Here is a 19,557-nt window from a genome sequence, read left to right as displayed (position 1 = left end):
AGCTCCCAGTATCTCATTGCAAAGTCAGGCCCGGAACAATGCTTTCAAAAGGCAGAGAGGGGAGAGGGGCATGGCATGGAAAGCTGGGCCAAACCGGGTTGGAAAGAATCAGGTCACTGAGACCTGAGATTTGAGCGTGGGCCCAAATGCCAGCAGCCTGCCCCACTTCTTCCAAAGTCGTTTTCTCCAAATGGTGGCTTGGGAGCCACGGGGGGCCCCAGGTCAGACTCTTAATGAACCGAACCACCCAGGTGCCTGAGGGTCAGGCAACTGTTGGTTATGGTATGCCGCTGGACCCCAGGCTCTGGCTCAGCCTGGTTATCTGGTCGCCTTCTCTACCATCGCTACTGCTACAGATCAGTGATTTGGTTGGCTGGGTGGGCCAGCGAAACAGGTGACAAATCAGAAAGTGTTCACTCTTCAAAAAGTAATAGTAATAATAAAACTTGAAATACGCCTGCGAGGTAGTTGTACAGCCCTCGAGGCGTGTGGAAATTCCGTGTGACTTTGCAACCAGGCTCTGGAGCCTGAGGTGGGGGGTGAAAGAGTAGGCCGGCCCATCCCAGGGTGAGCCGCATTCTGTTGACAGTGAAAGGGAATGATCTGGGGATCAAAGGCAGCTGTGAAGGGGGCCGGGTGGGCAAGCCGCAGCCTCAGAATAGGGACGCATGTCCTTCCCTCTGCCTCCACTAAGGCAGCTCCAGCCGGGCCTCTTCCTGGCCAGCAGCCCTAGCACCGGCGACTTCCTGGTCTACGCAACTGATTCTCCCTCCTGTGTATTCGGTAGGGAGCCTGGCGAGGTCGCTGCATCTCTGGAGAAGCGCCGTAAGGGAAAGCATGGCCCTCACCGCCCTCAGGGTCCCCTGGAATACTGTCTGCCCCCATTCCTATTGATTGGGACACACAGGTCCAGGAACGTGACGTGACTTGCTCCAAGCCACACAGGATCCGTTATCACTGAGACTAGAAACTAACCTTCCCGCCATGTTGGGCACACTGTTGTCACCCCCCTATCACATTCCAATAGCGGCGGGAGACCCTGGCCTCCAAGTCGCGACGGGGACAGGCCCCAGGAGCCCAGGCCTACCCTGAGGTCAGGCTTACTACAGCCTTACGCTACAAGGCCTGAATTCTGCTCCTCTTTCCCAGCTGCCATTTCTACCCGGGGGAAGGAGCATGGCGTCTGCCTTCAAGAGTCTACTCAATAGCCCAACAGCCAGATCAAGCAGAATGGGAGGAAACGCAGACCCCCAGATATCTTGTCTGCTTAATATCAAAGAACCAAACGTTTTACAACCCAAGGATCTTTGAATGATACTTTGCGCCAAAGTCCCATCTCCTTCTGTGTTTGGAAGAAAGCCACCGATACAGAGGGAATCTTCCAAGAGTTATGAACTCAATTATAGGCCAAGAGATGGATCACCTTTTTAGCTCGTAATAACACGCGAATACTTTTCTTTTTGTGGCCTCCGGGGATATTGTCATTGTCGTTGCTTTGTGGGAGCAATGACTGCCTTAAAAGCAAAGTGGATGATTTATCTTTAGAAGGCTTTTATTTGCCAACTTTGAAAAATGATTCAGAAATGTATTTCTTGGAAAGTGGGCGTAAAATCACGTTCTTTGATTAAAGTAAAAGTACTTTTAAAAAGTGGCTTAAGGATGTAAATTCACAGACAATTTTCTAGGATTTTCCAGGAGGGTCCCAATTTTAATATTTCCTGCTTTGGTCTCCATAATCATATTCTTATTTGGCAGTCCCCAGATCTTTTGGCCTTATTTCTAAATATGGTCATCCTCCAAATGAAGACATTTAAATGTACCAAAAGTTTCAAGAAGCGCTTTCTCATCTTTTGGATTTTTCGTGTGACGATTCGTTATGTTTGCATATGTTGACTTCAACGCAACCACAAATTTTCCCAACTTTTATTTTATTTTTTAAAATTGTTTTTAGCATTTATTTATTTTTGAGAGAGAAGGAAAGACAGAGTGTCAGCAGGGGCAGGGGAGGGGCAGAGAGAGAGGGAGGCGCAGAATCTGAAGCCGCCGGCTCCAGGCTCCACGCTGCCAGCACAGAGTCCGACGCGGGGCTCAAACTCATGAACCGCGAGATCATGACCCGAGCCCAAGTCGGATGCTTAACCGACCGAGCCACTCACGTACCCCTAATTTTCCCAAATTTTAATTACAATATGTCACTTAGGGATGCTTTCAGCTGTAAAGAACAGAAAACTCAGGGCTCACATGCTGTCAGGGACCCATTCTTTCTCTTTCCACACACCAAGCTCAATTTGTTGACACCCAGTCTCATTTGTTGCTTGGAGCTCACAAGATGGCTTGCATGGACATCACATCTGCTTTCTAGGAAGTTATTAAGGGGTCAAGCAAACAATTGCCCAAGCCCCAACTATTTTGCCTTTTACCTTCTCAGTAGACCTTTGTTCATTTCCTTTGTCTCTTTGGCCAGAACGTTGTCTATTTTGTCACTCCCAATTGCAAGAGAGACCAGAAATTCAAGCTTCTTGCTCTCTACACACTATAACAGAAAAAGGGGATGGAGTATCTGATGTCATATGCCTGCTTGTTGTTTTACCAAGGCTACAGTAACTGCAGCCTTTAAATATCTCTAAATACAACAGATAATGCATGGGATGTATGATTTTAATTGGGTGAGTGCATCCTTTGAGAGCATTAAAATAGTGAAGCTCTTTCCACCATGGATTTGTGACTGCTACTTCTGGGCCCAGAGTACTGCCTGACATCATAGCCAAACGCATGCTTAAAGTTTTATAGCGATCGGATACTAATGGGACATTACAAACTGGCTTAAGTGGCAAAATCTGCCTTTTGGACTCAGCAAAGTTCCCATTGATTGTTAAGCCTTCTTTTGCTTCTTGGTCAATGTCAATGTTAGGGACATTTTTAAAGAAACACGTAATGACTAGTCAAGGTTTTTGCTTAATTATTTATAATTGCACGCATTTGCCTAATGGAAATTTTCATTTTATGCTGAATTTCAAGATCCTCGGGGCTAATACTTCCCCTTTTAGAGAAACGGTTGCATTCCTTCATCATTTATTGCTCTCTTGGATCCATGAAAATTCAGAGTCAGAGTGGTGGGACACTGATAGACCAAGAGAAAGGTTACAGACGGTCTGAGCTGTTCTGGAAACAAATGCACTAGAAATGCCCAGTGTCCGGGGTTGAAGGGGCCCGTGTGGTGAGGTGGCAGCTGGAAGGCACGTGGACACAAACATGGGTGTGTAATCAGATGGAGATGCAGACAAAAACTTCATCCGAGACAAGCCTTTGCTCTCCCTGAAAGAAAGCGTCCAAAGACAAACTGTCCTGGCTGGAAAGATATTCCCTTCTGTTCCACCCCCTCAGCACCCCCTGCTGTTCATTTTGGGGAATTGCTTGACAATCCTGTTTGCCTTCTGGCTTCGTTACTATGGCCGCAGCAACAGGGGAAAGGACATGAGAATTGTCTATCTGGCTCAATAGATCCCTGTCAAAGCACTTCAGAGTATCTTTTCCCAAGTCTTTCCTCCAAGAAAAAGCCCCAACTAAAGGTAAAATTGTTCCAGACCTTACTGCGCTTGTCTATCGAGATAAAATGTTGGGCACGCTGTGCAAGAATTTAAGTCTTACCGAGAGGAAATTTGCAGACATGGTCGATGTTTGGCATTTGCTAAATACAGAAAACCAGGCTGCATGGGAAGAGAAGGTCTGGAACTTTCTCTGCTGATATTTTTTCCTTGGAAAAATAAAAGACAAGGCAAACGAAGAGAGGCCAGGCCGATCCACTTGCACAAAGGCAACCATTTCCCCGCGAAGCCAAGGCACTGAGGGGTTTTTGGGACAACAGACGAGTGTCTCTTCCTTTCTGCCCTGGGAAAAGTAAAGAATGTTCGGGTTATCTTGGCTTCGGGCAAATAGCCTCTCCTCACAGAGGCCAATCTGCACCTGGAGAATAAGACTTCAGAATAAGTGCTGTGGACAGGACTTTAAAAAAAAGAAAAAAAAATCAGAGAATTTTAGAACTGAGAGTAATTTGAGGACCAACCACCCTAATCGGGACGTGAAAAAACAGACCAAGAAGTGGAAAATGCCTTGCCCGGTCCTACATACTGATAAAGGGAATGTGATCCTTGGCCTCCTAGCCCAGTGCTTATCACCCCAGAAGCAGCCTCAAAGGGAGACTACAAAGGCCCTTTCAGGCTTCTGGCAGACTGTACCACCCAGAATTCCTCCAGTTACAAATACTTGAAATGACATATAAAAGGTAACAAAAATATTTTAACATGCAGCCGAGTTTTGGGGGGCGGGGGGGGGGGGCAGGGAGAAGGCAACAACAGATGCCAAAAACACAAAGGGAAGAAAACCAAGCGCCCAGGACAGATGATATAGCAGCCCTTATGGGTGTGGAGGGGAGTGTTAGAGCTGAAAACTGGCCCAAATGGTCAGATGTTTCCAATATTATAGAAGTTCCACCTGTATAGGGACTTGGGACCTGTACAAGATGGCGAGTAGACAGTAAGGCCCATTCACACAGATGGGATCCTCAGAAGACTGCATGCCAGTAAGAGAGGTGCTAGAAGGTACTTTCCGGCCCAGGGAGACGACAGAGGAATTTGGCTTCATTGGGGGGTTTAGTAGAAGAAAATACTATCCTAAGAGAAATTAACCCACCAAACCTATGACACGGGGCAGGGGCAGAGTCTGAATTTTATACCCTCCCTTGGTAATCTTCTTGGAGGGCCTGGCAGGAACAAATGCAAAGCTTTCCTGGAGGAACACTTTATAACCCAGGCCACATGGGGTTTTTCCAGACAAGTGGATCACCACGCAAGATGACCTCATAATAATTACCAGATCCACCAACGTGGGCCACGTTCGCACCAACACCGTGAAGAAGGTGGCCCGGGTCATTACTGAGAAGTACTACACATGCCTAGGCAACGACTCCCATGCCAATAAGTGCATGTGCAAGGAGACCACCACTATTGCCAGCAAGAACCTCTACAGTGAGATAGCACTTGATGTCACTCAATGGATGAAGCAGATTCAGAGAGGCCCGGTAAGCAGGATCTCCATTAAGTTGCAGAAGGAAGAGAGAGAAAGGAGAGATCATTATGTTCCTGAGGTCTCAGTCCTGGATCAGGAGATCAATGAAGTAGATCCTGACACTGAGGAAATGTTGAAGCTCTTGGACTTTGGCAGTCTGTCCAGCCTGCAGGTCACACAGCCTACAGTTGGCATGAACTCCAGGACACCACGTGACTCCTTCTGCTGTGCTGCGATATCGTCAATAAACCTTGGACGAAAACAACAACAACAAATTCCCAAAACGGATAAAGAAAGTTGTGATTCGCCATGATAGAGCATGCACAGCAAACACAACCATGGCTTAATGAAACAATAAATAACCAAACCAGACAAAGTAAAACAAACAAACAGAAATGACACAGAACTATCTGGGAGAAACTATAAAATAATATTGCAAGTGATTACAGAGAAGAAGGAATAGAAACCATAAGGAAATAACATCTGAAAAAGAAACAGAAAGACCCTATAAAAAGAGATTAGATTCATGGTTTTAGAACTGCCCACAAAGCAAAGTTCAGATCTAGGTGGCTTCCCTGGTGAATGCTACCAAACATTCAAGGAAAAATAAATACCAATTCTTCATAAACCCTTCCAAAGAACAGAAGATGAGGGAACATTTCCCAATTCCTTCTATAGGATCAGTATTGCCCTAATATCAAAATCAGTCAAAGACGTCACAAGAAAACAACACATCAATGTCCCTTATGATACAAATGTAAGAATCATCAATAAAATACTAGCAAACTGAATCCAGCAATAATAAAAAGGATTATACACCCTGACTAAGGGGAATGTATCCCAGGAATGCAAGGGTGATACAAAATACAAAAGTTCAATCATTGTAATACACCGAATCGACGGAACAAAGGACCAAAAAACCCATGATCATCTCACAAGACACAGAAAAAGCATTGGGAAAAAAATTAACACTTTCATTATAATACACTTGACAAACTAGGAATAGAAGGGAATTTCCTCAATCTGATAACAAGGTTACCAGATAAATACATAAAAATCAATTATATTTCTGTACATTCTCAACGAGCAATCTGAAAATGAAAATAAGAAAACCGTTCAATTTACATTAGCATAAAAATACTTAGGAATAAATTTAACAAAAGAAGTGTAAAACTTGTACTTTGTAAACCACAAATCACTGTTTGAAGAAATAAAAGACCTAGATAAATGGGCGGACATTCTATATTCATGGATCAGAAGACTTAACATTGTTAAGGTAGTAATACTTCCCAAATTGATCTACAGATCCAATAACACCATATCAAAATCCCAGATCCTTTTCCTGCATAAATTAACAGGCAAATACTAAAATTGATATGAAATACAAGGCACTCAGAGTAGCCAAAAACAATCTGAAGAAGACAAAGTTGGAGGACTCACAGTTTCCAATTTCAAGACTTAATGCAGAGCTACAGGAATCAAGACAGTATAGCACTGTTGTGGTAGGATAGGCATATAGATCAACTGAATAGAATGGAAAGTCCAGAGATAAACCCTTACATTTATGGCCAATTAATTTTTGACAAGGGCACCAAGACAACTCAATGAGGTAAAGAATGATCTTTTGAACAAATGATGCTGGGACAACTGGATATCCACAAGCTAAAGGATGAGGTTCAGCCCCTTTCTTACATTATATCCAAAAGTTAACTTGAAATGTAGATCTAAATGTAAAACTATAGAACTCTTAGATGAACACATAGGATGACCTTGGGTTAGGCAATGGTTTCTTATATGACACCAAAATCACAAGCAACAACAGAAAAAAAATTTAGATAAATTGGATTTAAAATTAAATTTTTCAGGGGTGCCTGGGTGGCTCAGTTGGTTAAGCATCTGGACATGGTCCAGATTTGGTTCAGGACATGGTCTCACAGTTTGTGGAATTGAGCCCCACGCTGGGTTCTGCACTGTAAGCGCAGGATTCTCTCTTTCCTCTCTCTCTGCCCCTGCCACCCCGCTCATGTGCACACATGCACCTCTCTCTCTCTCAAAATAAATAAACGTTAAAAAAATTTGTATGTGTGTGCTTCAAAGCACACCATCACGGAGGTGAAAGGACAACCTACAGAATGGGAGAAAATATTTGTAAGTCATACATCTGATAAGAGATATGTAAGAGACTCACATCCAGAATACATGAAGAACACTGGCAACTCAATAATCAGAAGATAAAATAACACAATTTAAAAATGGGTCAAAGATCTGAATAGACAGTCTCCAAAGATGATATGCAATAAGTGCATGAAAAGATACTCAACATCATTAGCCATTAGAGAATGCAAATCAAAACCACAAGATACCAATTTACACCCAGGAGGAGAGCCTAAAAAAAATGGACAACAAATGTTGACAAAGATGTAGGGAAATTGGAACCCTCATACATTGCTGGTGGAAATGTAAAATGATGCAGCCACTTTGAAAAACCATTTGGCAGTTCTCAAAACTGTTCAGCATGGAAGCACCCTGCAAACGCACTCTCAGATGTGTACCTAAGAAACATAGAAACTTACATACAAATGTTCACAGCAGTATTCATCACAAAAACCAAAAAGTAGAAATAATCCAGATGTCCATTGATGGATGAATGGATAAGCAAAAGTGGTATATGATGAAATATTGGAATATTACCCAGCAACTAAAAGGAACTCAGTCCTGATACATACTACAACATGGATGAACCTTGAAAGCACTATACTAAATGAAAGAAACCAATCACAAAAGACCACACATTCTATGATCCCATTTGTATGAAATGTTCAGAGTAGACAAATCTACAGAGACAGAAAGTGGATCTAGTGGTTGTATAGGACTAGGAGACAGGGTTGAAGGAAGATGAAGACTAACAGCTAATCATTACAGGATTGCTTTTGGGGTGATGAAAATGTTCTAAAATTGAATGCTCAACTTCACGAATAACCTAAAGACCATTAAATTGTACACTTTAAATAGATACATTGTATGGTATGTGAATTATAGCCCAATAAAGCTGTTTTTTTTTAACAGAAAGTGATAGTTGAAAGAGAACCAAGTAGAATTATAGAAATAAAAAAATATTGAAATTTAAAACTCAATGGGTAGATTAATTACACAGGAATTTGACATAGCCAAAGAAAGAATGAGTGATGCAGAGGATGATTCTGGAAAAATTATCCAGAATGCAACACAGTAAGATAAAGATGTGCAAAATATCAAAGTTAGTAATTCAGGAACAGTAGAGAAGATGGATTAAGATTTGAGCTTTCTTAAATTTGAACAAAGTTGAAAAAATTGAGCAAAGTTGAAAAGCAGAAGTGGTTCAAATGCCATTGAAGTGACAAAATTGGCTTTCACATGTATTTTATGGAATCATTGAAAGCTTCATGGTCATATAGCATTTAAAATATATTAATGTATTTTGCATTTAACTCTTATTCTTAGAAGGACTTACATGAAAGGTTAATAAGCCACTATACTTTAGAGCTATTATTGTGTTTTTTTTAACGTTTATTTATTTTTGAGAGACAGAGTGTGAGCAGGGGAGGGGCAGAGAGAGAAGGAGACACAGAATCCGAAGCAGGCACCAGGCTCTGAGCTGTCAGCACAGAGCCTGACACAGGGCTCAAACACACAAACTGAGAAATTATGACCTGAACCAAAGTCGGAGGCTTAACCAACGGAGCCATCCAGGTGTCCCTAGTGTTTTCATAAATAGAATGAGTATTTAACTTTTCTTGAGTGCTAATGTTCTCAGATTGTCCATACAACAGTGTGTCTGCCATGCACTGCACATTGTAAAAAGTTCAGGAATTTTTCTCAAAATTTGTTTATGCCAATGCTTTGTTACCGTTTGGTATTTGGTGAATTGAATCTAATATCTGTATATTCTCACCAAGGACTTCAGACTTCAGGTGTTTTGCAGTCTATTTTATCGTTTTTTGAAAGCTGGAAAAGCAAACCCCTGACATAGTTGCTTTTTGTGAAATAAAGAGCCTTTTGACTACCTCATAAATGTATCGTCTTAGAACAGTTCTTGAGCACCTACTGTGTGCCAGGCACTGAGCCACCTGCAGAGAACCAGACAGGAGTCAGCCCTGCCCTCGTGATATTTGCATTCTAATGGGAGAATGGAGTGGAAAGAGACAATCAATAGAGAAATTAACAAGGAAAAGTTTAGCTAGTGTATTAGTTTCCAACAAATTACTACACATTTAGTGGCTCAAAACAACATGCGTTTATTCTTTTACAGTTCTGGGGCAGAAGTGCGAGATGAGTTTCACGGGGCTGAGATCAAGGTGTCTGCAGAGGTAGTTTCTTCTGGAGGCTCCGATGGGAGGGTCTGTATACTTGCTTTGCCAGCTCCTAGTGACCTCCTTGTTATTCCTTGGCTTGTGGCCCCTTCCTTGGTCTTCAAAATGCATCATGACAGGCTCTGCCTCTGTATCACCTCTCCTCCTCCCCTGACTTCTCCCATGTCCCTCTTATATGGACCTTTGTGACTACATCCAGTCCATCCAGATAATCCCAGATTATCCCCTCCTCTCAAAATCTTTGATCTCATTTGCAGAGTCTCTTTGCCATGTGAATTAACATTCACAGTTTCCAAAGCTTGGACTTGGACAGCCTTGGGGAGTCATTCTCCAACCTACCATAGCAAGCAACAAGCACTATTAGAAAAGAACATGCCAAGGGGTGCCTGGGTGGCTCAGTCAGTTGAGCATCCGACTTGGGCTCAGGTCATGATCTCGTGGTTTGTGAGTTCAAGCCCCACATTGCGCTCTGTGCTGACAGCTCGGAGCCTAGAGCCTGCTTCGGATTCTGTGTCTCCCTCTCCCTCTGCCCCTCCCCTGCTCAAGCTCTGTCTCTCTCTCTCTGTCAAAAATAAACAAACATTTAAAAAAAATTTTTTTTAAAGAAAAGAACATGCCATGATAGAGAGGGTCTAAAATAACGTCTGCAGGTGGAGGGGTTAAGGAAGGCCTCTCTGAGGCTGCATCTAGGGTAAAATCCAAATTATGGGAAAATGCTGTGTGAGTGGGGGAAGCACATTCTGGGCTGAAGGAACAGCTTGTGAGAAACTCCAAAACAGAAGTGAACTTGGTGCCCTGGAGAAGGCAATGCACCTTGGACAGGGAGAAAGTTACAGAACAGCCAACGAGTCTCCAACTCACATTGCCTTTTCAGAATGGGAATACTCAAAGCCCCATCCTCCCTCTTGGCATTTCATATGGGAATTTGCCCCAAACTACTATCATATCGACAGAGACCTCTTGTGTCGCAAAGCAGAGTGGAATTCTCGTGTGCATCCTGAAGCATCCGGCAAGGCTGAGAGCCCCTTGTCAGCAAGTTCCGAAGAAGGTAAAACCTCAAAACAAGAGCCTGTTAGGAGTGTGGCTTTCAAAGTCTTAGTGATGTTGGCATCCGCGATTGCCTCTTACAAACTTTGTTAACATAAACAGGATTTTTACTTGTTTAAACTCAAGCAAAAGTTAAAAGAGGAAACCTTGGGTGCCTGCCCATCGGGACCTGTTCAGGGCCCACCCTTCTTCAGGCCACTCGTGTTCTGGGTTGGGGGAGGGCCGCTGCAGGGCTTTCCCAGCAGATGGAAAACTGTTGGGCCAAATGGCTTCTCCTCACCTTCTCCTGAGTCATTCCTTTCTATGGGTTTCACTTTCCTTGCCCAGAGCGTCAGGAAGTCTTAGTACAACTTCAAGTTCAGTTTCAAGTTTGCATGAAACCAACAAACGCACTTGAAGAGCCTAATACAACTCGCTTTTTGAGAGGTCTCCCACCTTTTCACACCGACAGCACCTTTGACTGTACCTCGACTACACCTTCCATTAGGGTCCTCCTTGAATTCTACTTCTCGCGTATGCATTAAGGGCTTCGGTCAAGGGCAGTTCATTTTGCGTTCCTGCACCCACCCCTCCCAGCAGAGCACCTGGCATGGAGCAGATAATCAATACTCATACTCTTGTTCAACAAACAACTACCAGGCATCTATATGCCAGCTACTAAGCTGAGAGCTGAATGGCACTATTCTTAATGTCTGTACAGACCAAGAAGACTTCTAAAGGAGCAGGATGGTCCCAACCAGGAAATTATTTCCATAAAGGAGAGTTAAATATAACAGAATATCTGTTTGTAGATTTGCATACAGTCATGAACCTGGTCCTTTGATCAAATATCAACCTTGGCAATCAAATCAGGCCATCTGAGATGCTTGCCAGTTTTAAGGTGGTTTGTTAATCTCTGTCTTTTCTGACTCTGAGCTACACTGCTGAGCTGTGGGGTGTTAAAGGTTAAGCCTCTGCTCTCTTTTCCAACTCCTCGGTTGACTGACTGCCCTGCAGCAGAGAGTGAAATGACCCCATTCATCAGAAAGCACAGAGGTTAGTTCTAAGACAAAAGGAGACCTGCAAAGTTAAGTCAGGGATTTTCAAGTTTAAATGAAAACCAGCAGACATACGTGAGGAGCCTAATACATAACGATGGTAATTATAAGGTCATGAGTTCACCTCAATATGGCAAATGAAACCCAATTGGCAAATCTTATGAACCAAATGCTAGAGATCTCTTAAGGAAGGAGGCAGTCACTTCCACTGCCTGAAACCTAGGGCTGATGTGTTATTTCCCCCAACACCTGAGAACACATAATCTTTTGGTTCCCAAGCATGATGTTTTATAACTTGTAAAACCCGGTAACATTGTCCCAGAGTCCAAGTGGTTGTCTCTGTTCTAAGTCCAGCCACATTTCATTCTCTTGGTGTTCTCATCTGGGACACACAGTGCCTTCTTTGTGTACATTGCCAATTGAACTTTATCACAAGAGCAGTTTAGAAGCCTCATATCCTAACAGCTCATAAAAGATGCAATTGCACCCAAATGGAAGCTTTTGAAAACCAGAATAAGACCTCCTTGTTGGGAGGATGTCTCAGATATTAAGCCGTGGCTCCTGTCTGAAGAAGACTGTTCTGGATCCTCAGGGTCTGGGCTGGAGCTGGGGTGGAGAAGAGGACAGGGAGCATCAGGAGCCACACACCTGCTCCCTGTAAGTGTTGAAAGGAAGAGTTACCTCCACAACACCTCAGCTCACCGTGGCTCTCTAAATCCAGTAACGATCTCCTGAATAGCACGGCTACGTAACATTAAAGGTCGTTCTCGATGTAAAGTTTAAAAACGTACTGCCGTTTCTGCGACCATATTTTGGCATTCATTAAGTTTCTAATCCAACAGGAGCTTCCAAAACTGCAGGTGGCAGCCTCCTTCCTCCATCTATGAGAGCCCCTGCCTTGGGATCCCTCAGGTCTTTAGGGTCAGCGAGAGGGGTGCGCAGGAAGGGGGTCAAACAGCGAAATCAATACAACTGGGGGACGTGGGTCCCCCTTCCCGCAGTCCCCAAGAGACAGCACGGAGGGGCGCCCGCGGAAAGCGTGGGTCTTGGGGCCTCACCGTCCCCCCTGCGGGCTCTGTCCAAGTAGAACAGCATCGCGAGGTACCGATGCCTCGCGGGATCCGGGCGGCCGCGAGTCGGGAGCTCTCCGCGGGCAGCAACGAGGCAAAGGGTGGCCGCCCCGCCTCCGGCGCCTCAGGTGGGGCCGCCCCGCCCTCTCGGCCCAGCTCGCCTCCGCCCCGCCCACCCAGGCCACGCTGCCCCGCCCCCCCCCCGGCTCGGCCCGCCTCCTCCCCGTCCCTCCACTCGTCCGCCTCAGGTGGAGCCGCCCCGCCCACTCCGGCCCCGCCCACCCCTCCCGCCTCAGGTGGGGCCCCCCGGCCCGCTCGCCTCGCCTCGCCCCGCCGCGTCAGGCCGCGTCTCCTCAGTTCTTCACGGGCGGCGGCGGCGGCGCTACAACTTTTGACATTTTGGCGGCGGAGGAGCGCGCCAGCACTGCGGGACCGACGGCTGTGGCAGCGGCCGACCTTCGAGGGCCCCTCAGCCGCACCGGCGCTCCCGCCGCCCAGGGTCGGGCGGCCACGAGGCCCCGCCGCGTCGTCCCGCGTCGCCCCGCCGGGCGGCTGCAGCCATGTCGCGGGGGCCGGAGGAGGTGAACCGGCTCACGGAGAACACCTACCGGGTAAGCGGGTCCAGGACGGTCCCGGGGCCTCGCCGTTCGAGGGCGGGAGGCCCGGGGCCCGGGAAGGCACGGGCTGGGAGCTCGAGGCCGGGGAAGCGGGGAGGCCCCGCGGCGGCTCGCGGTCGTCGCCCGGGGAAAGGTCGGGGCGAGGAGGGGACTTGACGCGGGAACACCCTCCCCCTCCCGGCGCTGTGACGCCCTGCTAGCCACACGTTTCGCAGCCAGACGTGGGGGTGAGGGGAGAGTGTCCCGTCCCTGGGGGGGGCCGCTGCGCCGGGGCTCTCGGGGGCCCGGGAGCAGCGCCACTTTCCTGCCTGCGAGGACGTGGGCGAGCGGCGCGCTGTGCTCGGGCCGCGCCAGGTGCGTCCGGGGGGCGCCGCGGGCTCGGGGAACCCTGCCTCGCGCGGCGCCGCATTCCGCCGGGCGATTGTCCCGGGAGGCGACCGGGGTCCCAGGACCCCTCCCCCCGGCCGCCCCCGAGGTTCTAATGAAAATGGACCTTACCTGAAGGAATGCGTTGACGGTCACGCTCTTAACTTGTCTTTATTATGAAAGCGTTTTTTTCCAGAAGCAGACACAGATTTGGGATTAGTGGCCAGTTTAGTACGTTTAAGTGCTTGTAAATGAATTCCAGTTGAAATAAGATACGTGCTTAATCATCTGCTATTAATAGACTACAAAACAACTTTTGTTTTAATTCAAAATTCAAGTTCTCTAAATTCATTTCTAGCCGTTTTTAAGGCCCACCTTTTGGTCACTTTTATAGACTTTTTTTTTTTTTTTTTTTAGCCCTAAAATTTAGTCTCTAGGGTTGAAAGGTCTGAGTGAATTCTTGAAATCAGAGGAGTTCATTGACTTTTATAGGAAAGGAATAAAGAAGAGTGTGAAAATATAGTCGTCATCTGTCTTTTGAGTTCAAAATAATTGATTCCCTTCTTCTGACTACACAAATAGGTAACGTGAATTCTATTTTCTAGAAAGGTATGCTAGACGCAGTGGACACAGCATTTTTGGTCTGACTAGTAACTGTTTCCTTGACACAAGGCAATTTTTAGAAATCGCAGAAACGTGAATGTTAAAGTTTTACATTTGTATTGAGATTGTTAATATTTAAGTGATCCTGAAGGTGGTGGGGCTGGCGGTGTGGGGTGTTGACGGTGTGTAAATAACACATTCTTACTCTAAGACCCGCGGGATTGGAGCCACTCCTGCGAGCGTCAGTTAAGGAAAAACCCAGTGCAATTGAGGAATGCGGATCATTGCAGATATCAGGCAGTCTGAGTGTCCACTGGGGCACGAAAACACCGTGAACACCCAGGTTCCTATCTTCCTGCCTCCAGGAAGACAGGCACATAGATCTTTCCGATCTGGGATGAGAGATCAGTTTGAGACAGGCAATCAGATGCTCCGAAGTAACTCTGTTTTTTCTCCCACTTTTTCCTTTCACTTTTAGCAATGACTCAGTGGAGGGGCTGTACTCAAGTGAGTTGTAGTGTCACAAATGCCAACCCCAGAGAACTGGGGCAGGATGCAAGAAGTTTGGATTTCATTGTTTGGGTGCAACATATTTGTAGACATGAGGCAGTGTAAACCATTCTCATACTTTGAAAAGTTGTAATACCCTGAACATCAGCGACCAGTTACTTATGGCCTTCCATTCCCAAGTGTCTTAACACATGTTAAAAGCTCACAAATGTTTGTTGATTGACTTTCTTTTAAATTTTTTTTTTTTTTAACGTTTATTTATTTTCAAGAGACAGAGACAGAATGCGAGTTGGGGAGGGGCAGAGAGAGAGGGAGACACAGAATCTGAAGCAGGCTCCAGGCTCGGAGCTGCCAGCACCGAGCCCGATGCGGGGCTCGAACCCACCAACCGTGAGATCGTGCCCTGAACTGAAGCTGGATGCCCAACTGACTGAGCCACCCAGGTGCCCCTGTTGATTGACTTTAATACCCATTTTTCCGTTAATGTTTTCGTGTCGTGTTTTTTATGTTGAATGGTGGTAAAAGAATTTACAGCTCCAGACAGCAAGTTTATATATAGTCTAGGAGGGGAATGCTGCTGGCTCATGCTTGGGCTATGGTGGAAATGCATAGTGAAATTTTACATTTGCAGGTTTGGTTGAAAGCCTGCAATCCTGCCCCACCTCCTCATTGAGTTCTTCCCCACGCCACCCCTGATGACCAAAACTGAAAACAATTTAAGCTTAATATGGTAAAAATCTGGCAGTGTTGATGATTCTAGTTTTTTGTTTTGTTTTGTTTTTTTTTGTTTTTTTAAGAGATTTCCTTTATGTTACCTAACAATCTACAGTGTTTAACTAATGGAAAGATAACCTAACCAGGTGCAGTTACAAAAGCCACCTGCAAATGAGATTTAATGGCTTGCAGCTAGTATGGATTTTAGATTTTTTTTTTTAAATACTCAAATTTCTCCAGCTTTGGAATAAAGGAATAAAATCTTTAGAGAAAGTGGGGGATTATAAAGTAGTGTGACTCTCTGTATGCAGTATTAAGTATCTTTCAGTATTTATTTACATATTCGCTGGGTTTTCTAAAATGTATACTTAGACAAAAGATTATTCCAGACCTATGCTGAATCCCAGGAGGGTGTGTGTTTTACGACTTCACAAACAAATGGTATGATAATAAGCCCCAAAATGTCAAGCAAGGTCACTGTTGCTAATTAGAGTTCCCAAAGATCCCTCCCCTTCTCCGCATAGTATGCCCATAATTTGCCCTCAGTGCTTGCTTGTGATTTTGTGTGATTTTCTGATGAGTACATGCTTTAGTGGTACGAGGAAGAAATACATTTCAAAAAAAACCTTTAATAGTAACCACAACCTTCCTAGAAGTTAGAACTGTTAAAGCGGTAGGAAGTTGAGGAGGGGTGGGTGTGATGTCATCCAGGGCTGTCATACCTGCATTAATCTTGCTAAGCAGCAGTGAAGGGGGGAAATGTTACTTAAAAAGAGGGCGGGAGGGAAGGGACACATAAGTCTTTGTTTAAATGTCCCGGTCTCAGAGAGGCCTGCTCAAACCACTCTTTAAAATTGTAGACAACACCATCCATCTCCCAATCCCACCTAACTTTACCTTTCCCATGAAGTGCTTACCACCTTAGGATATTGATATTCTACACAACATATTTATTTTATTCGTTTATCTCTCATCCCCCTCTAACTAAAATGTGAGCTCCCAAAGGAAAGAGCTTGGCTTTGTTATATTCTGAACACTTCTTGTCATGTAGTAGGCATGAGGGTTTGTTGATTATGTGAACATTTATTTGATTTACTTAGTAAACACCTATACTCGGCCCCCCACCCCCCTTGACACTTTCCATAAAGCATTTGTTTCATTCTAAGTATACATCAGCCTTCGAGGTGGATATGGATTTTGTTTACTGTTAAGAAACTGAGGCTGACAGTCTAGGGGTGACCAGCATCCACATGCCATTTACCCTGCCAGCCTCCATTCCTCTCCTTTGGGTATAGTGGTTTAGTTTCTAGTGGCCAACAAATGCACAAATCAAATGCCTTTTCATAATTTGGTGACCTAAGATGTCACCAAAGTTTTCTGCCATTTTGTTCATCATCTTTGTTTTTAAAAAAATTTTTTTTATTTATTTTTGAGAGACAGAGAGAGACAGAACGTGAGTTGGGGAGGGGTAGAGGGAAAGGGAGACACAGAATCCGAAGCAGGCTCCAGGCTCTGAGCTGGCAGCACAGAGCCCGATGTGGGGCTCGAACCCACAAACCTTGAGATCATGCCCTGAGCCCAAGTCAGATGCTTAATTGACTGAGCCACCCAGGTGCCGCTCATCATCTCTGTTTTGAATAAAAATTTGTTCAGTAAGAAAATGAGGTTCTTTTATCAGGTGTATATACTAGGTTTTGTCTGTTTAATGGTTTTTTATTTTCTGGACTTGGGTTTAATTGGGACGTGTAAGTGAAAGTCCCTGCCTGGTTGGCTTCCAGAGTGGCCTGTGGTGTATGGGTCTAGCTCATGTGTTTATTGCTGTAGTTACCTGTATACACTATTTGATATCTTCATCTGTTCCTGTAATGCTTTCTTCAGGTATGCTGAAGGTAAAATGGGATTTGCAGAAGCCCAGACAGCTTGCTCTTGGCTCCATGATGACTATAAAAGTAGGCAGTAAGAATCAGGTGCCAGGTAGCAGCCGAAAGCGTTGCCAGGTGTCAGTATTAAACTGAACAGCCTGGTATTGTAGCTTTTTGTCCAGTGAAGTGAAAATACAAAGCCAAACCATGGTTGTCTTTTTTTGTCATAACATTTTTCCTGATTGGAAGGAGGTTTTAGAACTAGATTATTAGTTCTATATATTAGAACTATATTAACATTATTGCTATGTAGACAGAGCAGTGTCCTTTATTATGAAGCTTGGCCAGGGGACGCCATTCACAAGTTTCAGGTTGCTTTTGAATTAAAATTTGTGACATTATGCCAGTATTGGGCATTAATTCTTGCTTGGCACTTCTGTTGTAATGAGCCACAGGCAGGCCTGCAGGGGAAACCTAATGTGCATGAAATGTCAACAAATTGGATTTTTGGTTTTATCACCAGTCCACACGGCTATTTATTCTGTAATTTAAAAGCAAAAATTATTGTAAAAGTTGTATAAACATTGATTTAACTTACCTGTTGACATTTGCAAGTATATTTTTTATTTCCTAAACTTTATATTGAACTGTAATACATGTGTCGAAAGGTGTGCTTTGGTGTATATAGCTAATAAAACCATCACGAAGTGAACACATGAGTATAACTAGCACCCAGATCAAGATGCAGACCATGCCCAGCCCCCCTTGAAGGCCCTTTCATGCCCCCTTTCCTCTGTGCTCCCTCCAAGATAACTTCCTTAACTTCTAACAGCACTGATTAGTTTGGCCCATTTTGTCTTCTTTCACCCAGTGTGTTTGTAAGATATGCCCATGGCGGAGTAATTGTAGTTAGTTCATTCTTTTTACTGTGTAGTATTGCACTGTGTGAATGTATCAAGATTTATCTATTCTCCTGAGGGACATTTGGATTGTTTTCCAACTACTCCAGGGTATTATGAATAGTGCTGCTATGAACATTCTAATACATGTCTAATGGGCATAGGCCCTCATTTCTCTTGGATATATACATGGGAGTAGAATTGCTGAGTTATAAAGTATTTGAATATTTAGCGTTGGTAGAAACCACCAAGCAGTTTTCCGAAGTGGTTGTACCAGAGTTCCAGTAGCTCATCCTTGGCAACAATTGATATTTTCTTTGCCTTTAATTTTGGCCACCCTGATGGGTGTATGCAAATAAAATGTTAAAATTCAAAACAAAACCATTTGCTCCAAGTTTGCGGGTTGGATGTCTGCAGCCGAAGCAGAAGCCTGACTCCCTGGGAGATTTTTAATGTCAGAAAGTAGAACCGAGGACCTAGGGAATGTGGGTCTGAGAGAGAGCCATACAACTGTGGTATTGAGTAGAGTAAAACATAAATTTATTAGGCTATAAAACTATCATAGTTGCGCACATCAAAAAGTTTTATTTCATAAGGGGTTTTGAGGGCATAGGTGAGCCATGTTTTAACCAACTTTCCGAATGCTGGAAGAGGGGGTGCAGAGTTATGATTAATTGACTTTTCATGCTAATTTGAGGGTTTTTCTTTTAATTTTTAATGTTTTCTATTTATTTTTGAGAGAGAAACGGAGCATGAGCAGGGGAGGTGCAGAGAGGGAGAGGGAGACACAGAATCCAAAGCAAGCTCTAGGCTGTCATCACAGTGCCTGACACAGGGCCCAAACCTAGGAACCATGAGATGATGACCTGAGCCAAAGTCAGATGCTTAGCTGACTGAGCCACCCAGGTGCCCTGTTATTATGGTGTTAACGAGAATAACTTTTCTTTTTGTGTAACTTTTCTTGAAAATGTACCTACTTTACTATTATAGGTGCAATAGACTAGTTTTTACTTTTTATTTTTTTATTTTAGAGAGCATGCAAGCAGGGGAGAGGGGCAGAGGGAGGGAGAGAGAATCTTAAGCAGGCTCCATGCTCAGCTCATAGCCCCATGTGGGTCTCCATCCCACGACCCTGGGATCGTGACCTGAGTTGAAATCAAGAGTCAAATGCTCAACTGACTGAGCCACCCACGCGTCCCTAGACTAGTTTTTAAAAAAGAATTTCAGTGAGTTACAGTAAGAGGTTTGAAGACTAGGACTTTCTAAAGGAAATGACACTTTTGAGTCTTTTTCCTCCACCTGGTTTGTTCATGCGTGAGAACAAGTCCCCCAAATCATACTTCTCAGCATTTCCCACATTCATATTTTATTTATGTGTATGTGTTGGCTTTAATTTCAGAGGCTTCTTAAAGCTGTATT

At 44.5% G+C, this 19,557-nt stretch overlaps 2 protein-coding genes and 1 long non-coding RNA gene across 4 annotated transcripts in view; 2 read left to right on the top strand and 1 right to left on the bottom strand.

Moving 5' to 3' along the window:
• The first annotated feature begins 668 nt into the window (after positions 1-668).
• Positions 669-5,377, top strand: LOC102949293 (40S ribosomal protein S17-like). Its single transcript, XM_042972410.1, has 2 exons — positions 669-825; positions 4,830-5,377. The coding sequence occupies exons 1-2, from the start codon at positions 669-671 to the stop codon at positions 5,375-5,377; spliced, it is 705 nt and encodes a 234-aa protein (XP_042828344.1).
• A 6,155-nt stretch (positions 5,378-11,532) lies between these two features.
• LOC122234723 lies at positions 11,533-12,703 on the bottom strand. Its single transcript, XR_006212640.1, has 3 exons — positions 12,556-12,703; positions 12,200-12,411; positions 11,533-12,103 (listed from the first exon to the last, which is right to left on the bottom strand). It is a non-coding gene; the product is annotated as an uncharacterized LOC122234723 (long non-coding RNA).
• A 244-nt stretch (positions 12,704-12,947) lies between these two features.
• The window catches only part of BAIAP2L1 (BAR/IMD domain containing adaptor protein 2 like 1), a 92,667-nt gene continuing 86,057 nt past the window's right edge, over positions 12,948-19,557 (top strand). Inside the window, exon 1 of one of the 2 annotated variants that reach the window (XM_042972197.1) lies at positions 12,948-13,178. In XM_042972197.1, coding sequence (XP_042828131.1) covers positions 13,128-13,178 — 51 coding nt within the window. In that variant the 5' untranslated portion in view covers positions 12,948-13,127. The remainder of the gene's footprint in view (positions 13,179-19,557) is intronic. The other variant, XM_042972198.1, reaches the window with a different exon arrangement.

Source organism: Panthera tigris, chromosome E3, assembly GCF_018350195.1.
Source record: "Panthera tigris isolate Pti1 chromosome E3, P.tigris_Pti1_mat1.1, whole genome shotgun sequence".
Taxonomy (NCBI): Eukaryota; Metazoa; Chordata; class Mammalia; order Carnivora; family Felidae; genus Panthera; species Panthera tigris.
The sequence above is the reverse complement of the archived record's forward strand: the minus strand, read 5'-3'. Positions and strand labels throughout refer to the sequence as shown.